This window comes from Salmo salar, chromosome 13 (assembly GCF_965601325.2).
Source record: "Salmo salar chromosome 13, fSalSal1, whole genome shotgun sequence".
NCBI lineage: Eukaryota > Metazoa > Chordata > Actinopteri > Salmoniformes > Salmonidae > Salmo > Salmo salar.
The window spans coordinates 33345711-33361889 of NC_138303.1; the positions used below are offsets into that span (position 1 = coordinate 33345711).

The 16179-nt window shown below is 41.1% G+C and overlaps 1 protein-coding gene and 1 pseudogene across 2 annotated transcripts; both read right to left on the reverse strand.

Annotated features, from left to right (window-relative positions):
• Positions 1-679: 679 nt before the first annotated feature.
• On the reverse strand, positions 680-11110 carry LOC145850349 (centrosomal protein of 104 kDa-like; annotated as a pseudogene). The gene is made up of 6 exons (XR_014379937.1): positions 11081-11110; positions 10547-10630; positions 10325-10387; positions 8212-8288; positions 7246-7414; positions 680-3062 (listed from the first exon to the last, which is right to left on the reverse strand). The product of XR_014379937.1 is annotated as a centrosomal protein of 104 kDa-like (transcript).
• LOC106566926 (centrosomal protein of 104 kDa-like) lies at positions 11027-16092 on the reverse strand. Its single transcript, XM_082960001.1, has 3 exons — positions 15960-16092; positions 15287-15406; positions 11027-11516 (listed from the first exon to the last, which is right to left on the reverse strand). Exons 1-3 carry the CDS (start codon positions 16064-16066, stop codon positions 11279-11281), a joined length of 465 nt encoding a protein of 154 aa, XP_082816127.1. The 5' UTR covers positions 16067-16092; the 3' UTR covers positions 11027-11278.
• Positions 16093-16179: the final 87 nt, after the last annotated feature.

Genomic DNA, 16179 nt, shown 5'->3' on the forward strand with positions numbered 1-16179 from the left:
TTGTAGAAGCACCTTTGGCAGTGATTATAGCTGTTAGTCTTTCTGGTTAAATCTCTAAGAGCTTTCCATACCTGGATTGTGCAACATTTGCCCATTATTCTTTTCAAAATTCTTCAAGCACTGTCAAATTGGTTGTTGATCATTGCTAGATAACCATTTTCAGGTCTTGCCATAGATATTCAAGTAGATTTAAGTCAAAACTGTAACTTGGCCACTCAGGAACATTCACCATCTTCTGGTGGAAAGCAGACTGAACCAGGTTTTCCTCTAAGATTTTGCCTGTGCTTAGCTCCATTCTATTTGTCTTTCATCCTGAAAAACTCCCCAGTCCTTAACTGTTACAAGCATATCCATAACATGATGCAGACACCACTATGCTTGAAAATATGGAGAGTGGTACTCAGTAATGTGTTGTATTTGATTTGGCCCAAACAGTTTTTTGTTTTTATTCAGGACAAAAAGTGAATTGCTTCGCCACATTTTTTGCAGTATTACTTTAGGTCCTTGTTGAGGACAGGATGCAAGTTTTTAAATATTTTTATTCTGTACAAGCTTCCTTCTTTTCACTCTGTCAACTTGGTTAGTATTGTGGCGTAACTACAATGTTGTTGATCCATCCTCAGTTTGATCCTATCACAGCCAATAAGCTCTGTAATTTTTTTATTTTTTTGAAACAGTATTTTTATTGGAGTTTCACAATTTTCACCCATATTAAGAGATACAACAACAAAGACAAAGCAAAAAAACAGCACTCACTTACACATACCTGTATGTATGCATGTATGTATGCATGCACGTACGCACGTACACACATACATACACACACACACACACACACACACACACACACACACACACACACACACACACACACACACACACACACACACACACACACACACACACACACATATATACACACACACACACACACACACACACACACCATTTTCCTCTCCCCGCTCAGCGCTTCTCTTACCCCATCCCCATCATTGCGTCTCTCAATACATACATTTTAAACAAACATTCAAACAGAAATTAAAAACAAAAAAGCTCCGTTTAAACCAAGAAGTTAGGTTCCCCACATGGAACGTACAGTGTAACTCTGAAATGCATAGATCACCACCATTCTAAGAGAATCCTTGCAGCATAATAGCTGATACTTCAGGTTCTAGGTAATTTAGGTAAGGTTCCCATACTTTGTAGAACTGATCTGTCTTAGAATGCAATGTACATGTCAGATATTCCAGTGGCACCCATTGAAATAGTATCTTATGCCAATCTTTAATAGAAGGAACCTTATCACTAATCCACTGTAAAAGGATGTTTTTCCTCGCTGCGAAGGTAAGGATGTTGTAAAGCCTCCTCTTACCCACAGAAGTTACATGCCTACTGGGGAGACCTAACAGTAGAGAAACTGGGTCCAATTCTAGATCAACCCCTAGGATCTTTTCAATTTCTTGCAGAACACCAGACCAGTATCTTTGTATTTTGGTACATGACCATAAACAATGTGTTAGGGTGCCTGTATCAGTTTTACATTTAAGACACTGAGGAGAGGAGGAAGAGGGGCTAAAAGCATGTCTGCGATTTGGGGATATATGCAATCTGTGTATTATTCTTAATTGAATTGCTCTAGTACGATTACATATAGATATTGTTTTTGCATATTTCCAAATGTCCTCCCACATCTCTTTGTCAATAGTAACAGACAATTCTTTCTCCCACACTTGTTTCATCCTCTGTGTGTCGACATCAGAAAAGGACCTTAAAGCATCATAAAACACACTTACAGACATTTTCCTTTGTGGGAAAAAAAGCATTCTTTCAATGACAGACATATCAGGGTTGCCAATTAAGCTGGTGCTCTTCAGAATATAATGTCTTACTTGTAGGAAGCGGAAAAAGTCCTGCTTTGGGAGTCGATATTTCTCGACCATCTGCTCAAATGACAATAAAATCTTATCAGCAAATAAGTCATTTAGTCTGCGTATGACCTTATTAAGCCAAAAGTTAAAGCCAGCATCCAGCAATCCTGGACCAAAATCTGGGTTGTTATGAATTGGGGTAAGAGCAGAGGTTAGTTTGGACCTTCCCAGGAAATGTTGAACTGACCTCCATACTTTGAGTGTGTTAAGTGTAATGGGGTTATTACAGTGATCTTTTACAGACTTGAAACTTCTGAAAAATCTGTAATTGTTTTAAAGTCGCCATTGGCCTCATGGTGAAATCCCTCATGAAGGATGCCTGTAACTTTGTAGTGACTGGGTGTGTTGATACACCATCCAAAGTGTAATTCACCATGCTCAAAGGGATGTTTTTTTTTACCCATCTACCAATAGGTGCCCTTCTTTTCGAGGCATTGGAAAACCTCCCTGGTCTTTGTGGTTGAATCATGTTTGAAATTCACTGCTCAACTGAGGGACCTTACAGATAATTGTATGTGTGGGGTACAGAGATGAGGTAGTCATTCAAAAATCATGTTAAACACTATTATTGCATACAGAGTGAGTCAATGCAACTTATTATGTGACTTATTAAGGACATGTTTAACTCCTGAACCTATTTAGGCATGCCATAACAAAGGGTTTGAATACATATCGACTCAAGACATTTCAGCTTAATTTTTTTAATTAATTATTAATTTGTAAAAATTTCTGGCAACATAATTGCACTTTTACATGATGGGGTATTGTGTGTAGGCCAATTTTAAATTCAGGCAGTAACACAACAAAATGTGGGAAAAGTAAAGGGGTTTGAATACTTTCTGAAGGTGCTGTACTGTAGGTCTGTCTTGACTGTGATAAGGGCTCGGGAAGTAAGATAAATTAACAAAACAAGGCATTAACTTAAGTTCCCAGTCACAACTATTGAAATGACCCAAAAAGCCACATAGAGCTGCTGACCATGCCCATGTCCAGTAGGTTGTGGACCTCCAGATGATGGTACACTGTCATCCTGTACTCCTCCATCTGCTCCTTCTTCTTCTTGGCCGTGTCACAGTCCTCCTTCTCTATGGCACAGCGCTTCTCCACGTTGGATCGGCCCAGGCATTCTCCTACCTAGCCCAGTCACACATGGGGACAGATGGAGAAGGAAGGAGGCACATGAATGGATAAAGAGAGAGTGGTTTTCAAAGGTTATTTTTTTGTGTTTAAATATTTTGATGTCCATGAATGGACGACCAAAGGCCCAGATGTCAAACTATATATTATGTTGTTCAACAGGACCGCATATGAAATAAAAATAGTTAAGTACTCCTTAAATTGTGGTTACTATGCAACAGGTCATTGCCATGCCCCCAGAGCATCACGGTATTACATGGATGGAATCGTTAATGTTTACTAGCTGGTATCCCAAATGGCACCATACAGTGCCTTGCGAAAGTATTCGGCCCCCTTGAACTTTTCGACCTTTTGCCACATTTCAGGCTTCAAACAAAAAGATATAAAACTGTAATTTTTTGTGAAGAATCAACAACAAGTGGGACACAATTATGAAGTGGAACGAAATGTATTGGATATTTCAAACTTTTTTAACAAATAAAAAACTGAAGAATTGGCCGTGCAAAATTATTCAGCCCCTTTACTTTCAGTGCAGCAAACTCTCTCCAGAAGTTCAGTGACGATCTCTGAATGATCCAATGTTGACCTAAATGACTAATGATGATAAATAGAATCCACCTGTGTGTAATCAAGTCTCCGTATAAATGCACCTGCTCTGTGATAGTCTCAGAGGTCCGTTTAAAGCGCAGAGAGCATCATGAAGAACAAGGAACACACCAGGCAGGTCAGAGATACTGTTGTGGAGAAGTTTAAAGCCGGATTTGGATACAAAAAGATTTCCCAAGCTTTAAACATCCCAAGGAGCACTGTGCAAGCGATAATATTGAAATGGAAGGAGTATCAGACCACTGCAAATCTACGAAGACCCGGCCGTCCCTCTAAACTTTCAGCTCATTCAAGGAGAAGACTGATCAGAGAGGCAGCCAAGAGGCCCATGATCACTCTGGATGAACTGCAGAGATCTACAGCTGAGGTGGGAGACTCTGTCCATAGGACAACAATCAGTCGTATACTGCACAAATCTGGCCTTTATGGAAGAGTGGCAAGAAGAAAGCCATTTCTTAAAGATATCCATAAAAAGTGTCATTTAAAGTTTGCCACTAGCCACCTGGGAGACACACCAAACATGTGGAAGAAGGTGCTCTGGTCAGATGAAACCAAAATCGAACTTTTTGGCAACAATGCAAAACGTTATGTTTGGCGTAAAAGCAACACAGCTCATCAACCTGAACACACCATCCCCACTGTCAAACATGGTGGTGGCAGCATCATGGTTTGGGCCTGCTTTTCTTCAGCAGGGGCAGGGAAGATGGTTAAAATTGATGGGAAGATGGATGGAGCCAAATACAGGACCATCCTGGAAGAAAACCTGATGGAGTCTGCAAAAGACCTGAGACTGGGACGGAGATTTGTCTTCCAACAAGACAATGATCCAAAACATAAAGCAAAATCTACAATGGAATGGTTCACAAATAAACATATCCAGGTGTTAGAATGGCCAAGTCAAAGTCCAGACCTGAATCCAATCGAGAATCTGTGGAAAGAACTGAAAACTGCTGTTCACAAACGCTCTCCATCCAACCTCACTGAGCTCGAGCTGTTTTGCAAGGAGGAATGGGCAAAAATGTCTGTCTCTCGATGTGCAAAACTGATAGAGACATACCCCAAGCGACTTACAGCTGTAATCGCAGCAAAAGGTGGCGCTACAAAGTATTAACTTAAGGGGGCTGAATAATTTTGCACGCCCAATTTTTCAGTTTTTTATTTGTTAAAAAAGTTTGAAATATCCAATACATTTCGTTCCACTTCATGATTGTGTCCCACTTGTTGTTGATTCTTCACAAAAAATTACAGTTTTATATCTTTGTGTTTGAAGCCTGAAATGTGGCAAAAGGTCGAAAAGTTCAAGGGGGCCGAATACTTTCGCAAGGCACTGTATTTACTTCATAGTGCACTACTTTTGACCAGGGCCCATGGGGTTCTGGTCAAAAGTAGTGCATTACATAATGAATAGCCTGCCATTTTGGACACAGCCCATAGGTTCCAGTAAGTCCAATGTGTCATTTTACTGGGAAATTTCATAGAACTGAGGGAGCTTGCTAGTCGGTGCCAGGTAACACATATATTTATATAAGTCTACTGCATTAGCTACTAATGTGACAGACAATTAGTAGTAGACATATTTCAAGTATGTGACAATATGTAGTAATATATTTTTCTATCAATCCTGCATAGGTGTGAGTTATGCAATCAAGGGGCTATGGAGAGAGTTTCGGCTAGATCACCTTGGCAACAGCAGTGTATGCAATGCTAAGAGGCTTTTGGGTTGGGAAGAAACCGTTCTTTGGTTACAGGCTAGCGTCTGGTTTGTCACAACAAAGAAAAAACACTCACTGGCCTTCACCGCAGCTGTTGTGCTTATTAAGTATTCATGGTTGGTATGACGACCGCGTACACATAGGTGGTTGGTGACAGAAATCTGAACAATGTTTAATGACTACGATTACAGACACAGACAAAATCAGACTGCAAAATTGCAAATCAATAAGGAAGTGAAAAAGTCAAAAGATGAATTCAACGACTATATTTTGAGTATACTTTATGTGTACATTTGTAATGCAATGCTAGCTTCTCTACACTACATGACCAAAAGTATGTGGATACCTGCTCACCAAACATCTCATTCCAGAATCATGGGCATTAATATGGAGTTGGTCCCCCCTATGCTGCTATAACAGCCTCCAATCTTCTGGGAAGGCTTTCCACTAGATGCTGGAATATTGCTGCGGGGACTTGGTTCCAGTCAGCCACAAGAGCATTAGTGAGGTCGGCCACTGATGTTGGGCGATTAGGCCTGGCTCACAGTCGGTGTTCCAATTCATCCCAAAGGTGTTTGATGGGGTTAAGGGCAGCGCTCTGCGCAGGCCAGTCAAATTCTTCCCTACCGATCCCGACAAACCATTTCTTTATGGACCTCGCTTGTGCACGGGGGCATTGTCATGCTGAAACAAGAAAGGGTCTTCCCCAAACTATTGCCACAAAGTTGGAAGCACAGAATCGTCTAGAATGTCATTGTACGCTGTTATGTTAAGATTTCCCTTCACTGGAACTAAGGGGCCTAGCCCGAACCATGAGAACCAGCCCCAGACCATTATTCCTCCTCCACCAAAACTTTACAGTTGGCACTATGCATTCGGGCAGGTAGCGTTCTCCTGGCATCCACCAAACCCAGATTCGTCTGCTGGACTGCCTAATGATGAAGCGTGATTCAGCACTCCAGAGAATGTGTTTCCACTGCTCCAGAATCCAATGGCGGCGAGCTTTACAACCCTCCAGCTGACGCTTGGCATTGCGTATGGTGATCTTAGGCTTGTGTGTGGCTGCTCGGCCATGGAAACCCATTTCATGAAGCCCCCGACGAACAGTTATTGCTCTGATGTTGCTTGCAGAGGCAGTTTGGAACTCGGTAGTAAGTGTTGCAATCGAGGACAGACGATTTTGACTTATCAGACCAATGGACAGATTTCCACCGGTCTAATGTCCATTGCTCGTGTTTCTTGGCCCAAGCAAGTCTCTTCTTCATATTGGTGTCCTTTAGTAGTGGTTTCTTTGCAGGAATTCGACCATGAAGGCCTGATTCACACAGTCTCCACTGAACAGTTGATGATGAGATGTGTCTGTTATTTGAACTCTGTGAAGCATTTATTTGGGCTGCAATCTGAGGTTCAGTTAACTCTAATGAACTTATCATCTGGAGCAGAGGAAACTCTGAGTCTTCCTTTCCTGTGGCGGTCCTCATGAGAGCCAGTTTCATAATAGTGCTTGATGGTTTTTGCCTTTTGACTTTTAACAACGCACACCTGTTAATTGAAATGTATTCCAGATGACTACCTAATGAAGCTGGTTAAGAAAATGCCAAGAGTGTGAAAAGCTGTCATCAAGTAAAAGGGTGGCTACTTTGAAGAATCTCAATTATAAAATACCTTTTGATTTGTTTAACAGTTTTTTGGTTACTACTTCATTCCATATGTGTTATTTCATAGTTTTGATGTCTTCACTAATATTCTACAATGTATATCTAACTATGCAATACATATTTTCAGATACACACAAGTTCCAAGGGGAAATGGGGTATTGGGTATTTTTATTCAATTTCCACACCGAAAGACCCTAGAAGCACCTTTTGCAGGTCAGCGATAGCCTGCTTGAGTGTTTTGGCGAACTCTTATCTCTCCTGACGGACCATCTCCTGCTTATTGTCATCCAGTAGGTGGATGATGTGGGCTATTTCGGGGTCCTGATACATGTCAAAAGCCAGGTCATCCAGAGGAGAGATGGACTCACACTTACTGAAAGACACAATGGGATAGAGACGCTTTTAATGCATAGAACATACTGTAGCCTCGGTTTACACTTGTAGATTATTAGGTACCCCTATTAGCCAAATTAGGTATTCAAAATATTACCTGATATTGTGTGATTAGGTAAACAAATATTCTGTACAGATTATTGTTAGTACAGTCATTTACATGTTGTTGATGTTTTTCATTTTTTTCATCTATGGGATATTGCTTTTTTTTTATACATTTCAGAGTGACTATTTGACAACTTTTCCAATTTAAGTGTAATTTGTGTTTCTCTTTAGCCTGGATTGCTGGGCTTCTACGTTAGCCATTTATATTAACAGACTGTAGCCCAAGCTAAAGAGAAAAACATAACAATTGAACTGGCAAACAGTGGTGATTAGAGGTCTTCTCGTACCCGACTGACAATGTTTATACGCCAAGTTGCTCTTCTGATTAATGAAACTGTCTTTATATGTTGGCTAGCCCTTCTATAAGTCAATGAATTCACCAAATTAGCGTAAAATAAATATGCTACAGGCTATGCAGAGCCGTGGTCGGGTCCATTCGGGTCTATCAGCTGTAGTTACATAGCCCCGATGACAATCAAACCGAGGGAAAAGTAACAATTTTGGACCCGGGCCCGCTTGTGTCCCGGGGCGGGTCTCAGGTACTCGGGTTCGGGTGGACCCGTGAAGACCTCTAGTCGCAATCATGTCAACTTCCAGGCTAATGTTTTTTTATTTTTTATTAAACAGCATTGTCACAAAGCACTTCACAGGCCAATGAGCCTTCAACCCTACCCCATGTATGTTGCAACCAAGGCGGTCACATGCTGACTGCTGTTAAGGTAGTGCTCAATCAGCTTCTCTCTGCTTAGCTGTGGGCAAACAGAGGTACAATTAACCTCTCTCAATGACAGGCCTCAAAACACACAGCCAAAAGGCACAGGTCATCTGCTCAGTAAAACACAACAATCACAACCAACTGACTCATTATTATGGAAACCCAAATGGGGCATATTCTAGTTGTAAATTAGAGAACTATCTAGAAAAAAGAAACGCACACCTTTAAAGGCGAGGTGCTGGCTAGCGGAGTAGAACACTAGAAAATAAAGGAAAGCCGCACACTCTAAGAGCTCAGATGCAAAAATTTGATGAAGACAGCTTCGCTGTCGAAACGTTGGTGATTAAATTTTTGCATCTGAGCTCTTAGAGTGTGCGGCTTTCCTTTATTTTCTAGTAAATTAGAGAACTAACAGTAACATGGACTTGATATGAGGACTACTCAACTCTGTATATAATAGATGAGGCAAGTCATCAGAGATAGGTGATCTACCACAAGTAGTCTCGTCAATTCATGTACATCTACACATCTCAATGATATGACCAGAACTAGTACTGCATGCAGCACTCCATACTCTTAAATATGTCACTCTATAGGTTTCATCTGTACAATCACAACATACATGGAACAGTGAGAACACTAAAGCTCTGAGAGATAACCAGGCCAGCTAACACTGTGGCCATGGTGGAGGTGCTTAAGCGTGGGATTAGAGAGCAACAATGTGGAGCTTGTCCTGTGGAATCTGCCTTCCTGTGTGTTGGAGAGGTAAGGCTGGACCACTCGTTGTAGGGTGAAGTTGCCCCTAGATGCTGATCTTTGGTCAGTTTAGCATTTTCCTAATTAATGGTTAAGGTTAGGCTTGGGGAGGGGAAGCTGATCTTGGATCTGCAGCAAGGGGAAACTTCAACCCGGAGCTGGGCCACTCTCCTCCAGGGGCTGTCCGTCCGCAGGTCTATCTGATTACACTGGCTACGGCCTCCTCTGTGATTACTCTGCCCTCTGAGTCTGATTACCACATTCCTGCCCCACGTCCGTCAGGGCAGACACACACACGGCAATACAGGCACACACAGTGACCACCATGGAACCAGGCAACACTCTAACAAAAAGAAAAACAGGTGTCTGTGTGCATACTGTAAACATACACTGACACACAGTTACATAAACAGTGGAAAATGTGTTTTTCTATATATTTTTTTTTTTTACATAAACACATTATGGACGCATATTATAACATCAATAATATTCAGAAATATCAACTATGATTATATGCAGATCAATGTAGGCCTATAATGTGTATATGGTTATAGTCATATAAAGCACAAAATGCTTTTGATTTTACTGTACCATCGACTAACACTTCATGTGCTATACTCACTGTCCTCGATTAAATGCTTATGGACAAGTCATGAAATCAGTCATGTCAATAAAAACATGTCTCAAGTAAATGGCTGTGTCGGAATACACATACTAGAGTACTACATTTCGGCGTTTAATAATCACTCGTATTTTCTTATGTACAGCTGATAATCAGATAAAGTGACGCGCTGTACCATAATGAACAAATGGTGGGAGTCAATGCAATCGCACATTAGATGATCCATTCAGAGTACTATTTTCAAAATGTCAACATACTATAAAACATTATTTTTAAGAAAGTTGCACAACAATACATTAAACCCGAAATGTCTCTTCCGCATTTAACCCAACCCTTCTGAATCAGAGAGGTGCGGGGGGGGCTGCCATAATCGACGTCATCGGAGCCCGAGCAGTTGTTGTTGGGGTTGACTACCTTGCTCAAGGGTAGAACGGCTGATTTTTCCGCCTTGCCGGCTCGGGATTGGAACCAGCGACCTTTCGGTTACAGGCCCAACGCTCTTAACCGCTAGGCTACCTGCCGCCCACTTAAGTACACTAGTGTGGGTATTCGGACACAACCAATGACTTCACATTGGCAGCCTCACAAACACAGCAGCTCCATCTGGTGTTTCACAGTAGTACTGCACCTTAAATATCCAGTAAAATAAAACACGAAAGAACACCTACACATGTTAAAGAGCAGCCACTTACAATTGTGTCAATAGCATTGCCATCCACATAATCTCCCAAAACATTTATAGTAACCAATGCAACCTGAAATGATAAACAAAATCCTATAAAAAAAAGATCTAATAAACAATGAAATGATATGAATGTGGTAGTATGTAAGTTCAATCAACAGGTTATGGGGAATTACTTTATGTGTAGTACCGGTAGGTAATGATTGACTGTGAGTGTGACATAGTGGAGTACCTGGTTGTAAAGGTTGCAGCGGTTGACATGGTTTCTGTGAAAGGTTATCCGGAGGTAAGTTCCAATGGCATCCATGTGAACAGACTATAGACAAACATAGAGAAACATATAGAAACATACCTATGGCAAAATTTGCATACCAATTCCTATTACTGTGGACATTTCTTGTAACAAAAATGCAGTAAATGATGAAAATGTAGGCCTACACACTGAGTGTACAAAACCTTTGGAAAACCTGCTCTTTCCATGACATAGACTAACCAGGTGAATCCAGGTGAAACTGTGGGAAGCATTGGAGTCAACATAGGCCAGCATCCCTCTGGAATGCTTTCGGCACCTTGTAGTGTCCATGTCCCGATGAATTGGGGCTGTTCTGAGAGCTAAAGGGGGTGCAACTCAAGAGTAGGAAGGTGTTCCTAATGTTTTGTACACTCAGTGTATATCATAATAGTAATATAGTTACTTAGCAATAACCAATGCTGAAGTTCAACATGTTTAATCACTATATGTGCGTCAAGTGGGAATTGAACCTACAACCTTGGTGTTCCCACCACCATGCTCCATAGAATCATAACTACAACAACAACATAGAGAACAGCAGAAACAGACTGCCATCCAGGCTAGATGCTCCATCCAAGTAAGCCAGACGCATATACATCAGGGCACACATTTTCTATGGGACAAGTTCAGGTAGTCCCTCCCTGTTTCAGTCCATTTTCTTCCTTTTGGTGCCTAATGGATATGACCCCTGTACGTATTGGTCAGACATCTCTGTTCGCTGATTCTACTGACACACCCTAATCTGCAGAGGGTTCCAAAGAGACTAGGTGAGTGGGCCTCTGGTAGTCTGTCGCCGATGTGGAACTCTATCTTGCCTGAGATCAGGTACTGGTGGGCCAGCAGCAGCATCTTACGGACCCGACTCTGCCCTGCCAACTGCAGAGTGACCTCCTGAGGGTATGGACAGAACCTGTGGAAGAAACAAGTGAGGTTGGAACTTATTTGTATTTGTATTTATTTTTTATTAAATAAACAAAACATACACATACAAAAGACAACATACAGACGGCAATTTTTTTTATCAACATCACTTCTGCCCAGATCCACCTGTTCTCACCCCTATCTCCAGTGTGTGCATATGACATCTCGAAATATGCAGACAGATGGATTAGAAGTAAATTTACATTATAATACTTCTGACAGCCAACTTTCGAACTCTGGCCAGAACCTTTCAAGTTCATAACATTCCTAGAAGACATAAATTATTGAGTCATTGTTAGTTTTACAATTACGACGTGACTCTGTCGTTGTGCTGTAGAATTTGTGAATTTTGGGTTAGGGTTACATTCTATACATTAGTTTATACTGGATTAAGCGTACATTTTTGTTACCTGGTTTTCATTAGTTACTGTATGTTCATAGTTTATATTTTTTCCTAAGAGATTGTCAGTTGGATTGGCTCTCTGCAAGGTTTTGTATATCTTACCTATCATATGAATATATTTTTCTGACTCAAATAGGATTCCCTGAAGATTACAAATCAATATTTTATTTATTTTAAGTTGCACGTATCTGAAAATATCTACAATGGTCAGTCCAAAATCACTTTTTAATTCTGTCGTTGAAATAATTGTATTTCCTGTTACCAAGGCATTTACGGTTTCTATGCCTTTAGTTTTCGAAATGGACCAATTTATCGCGAACATTCTGAAAAGCTATGCAATGATTGTTCCATGGGGTTGTGTTCTTTGGGAGTGATATTGGTTCTTGTAGAATCCGTTTCATTTTCTTCCATATTGTTATAGTGTTCTTAACTATGAAGATGAGAAAAGATTCTGGGGGTGAGAATGCGCATTTCTTCAATATGTACCCATTGTTCCTTTTTAGTGTATTTAACAATATGTCTCAAGTAAAAGCCTTGGGTGGCGAGATGATACAATTCCAAGTCTGGGAGGTTAAAACCACCCTCAGACTTGGGGAGATGTAAAACTTCCCCTTTCTATTCAGAGTTGTATTTGCCCATATAAAGTCTGTTATTTGCCCATATAAATTTGGAGGGGTAATTGGTATTACCAAGAATAAATATAAAACCTTTGGGAGCCAGGCCATTCTGAAGACATTTATTCTACCTGTAAGATTTATGGGAAGACTGTTCCATTTAAATAGATCTGCTTTCATATTGTTGAGTAATGGGATAAAGTTATCTTCATACACAGTGTACAAGACATTAGGAACACCTTCCTAATATTGAGTTGCACCCCCTTTTGTCCTCAGAACAGCCTCAATTCGTCAGGGCATGGACTCTACAAGGTGTTGAAAGCATTCCACAGGGACGCTGGCCCATGTTGACTCCAATGCTTCCCACAGGTGTGTCAAGTCGGCTGGATATCCTTTGGGTAGTGGACCATTCTTGATATGCACGAGAAACTGTTGAGCATGAAAAACCCAGCAGCATTGCAGTTCTTGACACACTCAAACCGATGAGCCTGGCACCTACTACCATACCCCATTCAAAGGCACTTTAATATTTTGTCTTGCCCATTCACCCTCTGAATGGCACACATACACAATCCATGTCTCAATTGTCTAATCTTTTAACCTGTCTTCTCCCCTACACTGATTGGAGTGGATTTAACAAGTGACATTAATAAGGGATCATAGCTGTGACCTGGATTCACCTGGTTTGTCTATGTCATGAAAGTTCCTAATGTTTTGTACACTCAGTGTATATTTAAGCAATAAGGCCCCGAGGGGGTGTGGTATATGGCCAATATACCACGGCTAAGGGCTGTTCTTATGCACAACGCAACGCAGAGTGCTAGGACACAGCCCTTAGCCGTGGTATATTGGCCATATATCACAAACCCCCGAGAGGTGCCTTATTGCTATTATAAACTGTTTACCAATGTAATTAGAGCAGTAAAATAACTGTTTTGTCATGGTATACGGTCTGATAGACCACGGCTGTCAGCCAATCAGCATTAAGGGCTCGAACCACCCAGTTTATAATATTTGTTTGTGTCACTTATTAAGCATACACCCTAGATAATTGTCACTCCCTCAGCTTTGGGACATTTGTGCATATAGCAGAGCTGTGCGTTAACGCTCAAATGGAGGGCCAAGGGGAAGGAACCGGTTTGGGATTGAGCATGAGTGTGTGTCGTGTGTGTGTGTCAAATCAAATTTTATTCATCACATACTTCGTAAACAACAGGTGTAGACTAACAGTGAAACGCTTACTTCCGGCCCTTCCCACCAACGCAGAGAGAAAGAACATAGAGAAATAACAGAAAAGTAAAACACGTAGTAACGGTGTACCAGGGCGGTATGGCTGAGCCCGCCCTACCGTACCTCCTTGCCCGTCCAAATAAAATATTGAAATATTGATAATTTATTTGACCAAGACGCACACCAATAGAATGACGCATCAATCTCAGATAAAGCATCCGCGGGAGCAAAACAGCGCCCCTCTGTCGCTGTATGTGTAGACCAAGTATCTAATGTTGTCTGGACATAAGGAGTATGGCATGTCATATTTGGTCTGGCCAGGCAGCATCAAATCAAATTTTATTAGTCACATGTGCCGAATACAACAGGTTACAGTGAAATACTTACTTACAAGCCCTAACCAACAATGCAGTTTAAAAAATGCCCCCCCCCCAAAAAAAATACCCCCCCAAAATGAAATATGACTAAGAAATAAAAGTAACAAATAATTAAAGAGCAGCAGTAAAATAACAATAGCGAGACTATATACAGGGGGTACTGGTACAGAGTCAAAGTGCGGGGGCACCGGTTAGTCGAGGTAATTTAAGTAATATGTACATGTAAGTAGAGTTATTAAAGTGACTATGCATAGATAATAACAGAGAGGAGAAACAGTGTAAAAGGGGGGGGGGGGGGGCAATGGAAATAGTCTGGGTAGCCATTTGATTAGATGTGCAGGAGTCTTATGGCTTGGGGGTAGAAGCTGTTTAGAAGCCTCTTGGACCTACACTTGGCGCTCCGGTACCGCTTTAGATACCTGGGCTACATTTAGTAAGACAAGAGTGGCCACTGTTTCGCTCACTAGTTTCAGCAGAGAGGAAGAGGCAAAGCGAGAGGGCTCACTCTCCCCAAAATCTGTAATAATATGCAGACCTAAGCTTGTCGCCTGCATTCACGCCTTTGGGACAAGGACTCGCATTGCTAGGGCGGAGACATGAGCATCTCGTCATTATATACAGGCTTCTGCTGTGGATTGTTTCAAATCACAAGTGCATAGGTCTATACCTATTTGGGAAGCCAGCAATTTGGGCACCTCGCGTGGCAATAGGCCTAACTGATTATTGAGTTGCAGCTGTCAGTGAAAAGCACCTTAAATGTGTTAAGATAATGTGCCTAGGATATTATTTAAAAAAAATGTTGAGACAAGAAGGGGAGGGATGTGTGGTGAAGATATGGGCGTCTCTCTCCAGAATGCATGGACTCAGATCTCCAGAATGTGCTCCTTTGTGGCACATGAATTATTTAATAGTGAAATGTTTGCCCTTTGATTTTTTAAAATCAATTTCTCATTACATGTGTAATCAGTAGGCCTAGTAAATGTACCATTAAAACCCATCATTTTGTTACATTATTTGGTTACATTAATTTCTGGTATTCTACCTCAGCCGAGCAGAATTTCGAGACAATTATGTGTGTGTCTGTGTGTGCGCTTGTCGTGTGTGTGTGTGTGTGTGTGTGTGTGTGTGTGTCTACCTGGCAGATCTCCAGTCATTGACAGTAGGTGCATGGACCATCAGCTCCTTGGCACTAAAGTTATCTTCGTGATCGAAGGAGCTGACCACCGTGAATTCTATCTTCCGGGGCATCTTGCTGCTGCACACTATCAAATATGGAGAAACATTAACATAATCTACCACTGAATATCACCTGAGTTATCGGAAGGACCTTTCACTATCAAATAGATAGGCTACACTGTAATAAGCTGCTACCTAAGCTCATAAACCATGGAAGAAATCTTCATCCTGGGATTTGGATAAACATTGATAGCTAACTACACTTTACAATGAATTGACATACTAATATTCAGATGATCCATATAGCTATCTAGCATAGATGTGTTGGATAACCTGGGATATCATTCTGCCAAAATATTTTCAAATGTCGAATGTATGCCCCCCCAAAAAAAGTGAAATACTGTAGCATACATTTAAATACTCTAAACTATTACCTATGGTATTGCATTGTTTGTGTTTGACGTCCCTGCGGTGGGAAGGAATACATTTACAGTTTTCCTATTTAGAATTGTAAAATTCGTTGAATTAATATAAATACAGTGACACCTGACGCACAATAAAACCACAGTTGTAATACAAAGTATTTTCTATTAAAGTATGGTATTACTACTAATATATCAAGTATATCTTACCATGAACATTGCAACCAAAAAATATACAGCTTGCTCATGTCCCATTTCATCTCCATAACCACCGCTAACAACAACTCGTACACGTCGGTGCGCATGGGCAGCTCCATCGTCTCACCGCGAAGGACTGTAGTCCGTTACATTTTCTATCCATTCAAAAACATGTTGGAGCGTCCAGTCTGTACGTGCGCTGTGCATTTATATCTCCACTGCTGGTTGCATG

Coding starts and splice junctions, on each gene's coding strand:
- LOC106566926 (XM_082960001.1), bottom strand. CDS start 16,066: ATGGAGCTGCCCATGCGCACCGACGTGTACGAGTTGTTGTTAGCGGTG. Junction 15,407..15,959: donor TTTTGGTTGCAATGTTCATG/GTAAGATATACT, acceptor GATAGTGTGCAG/CAGCAAGATGCCCCGGAAGA. Junction 11,517..15,286: donor AATGACTGGAGATCTGCCAG/GTAGACACACAC, acceptor TTTCTTCCACAG/GTTCTGTCCATACCCTCAGG.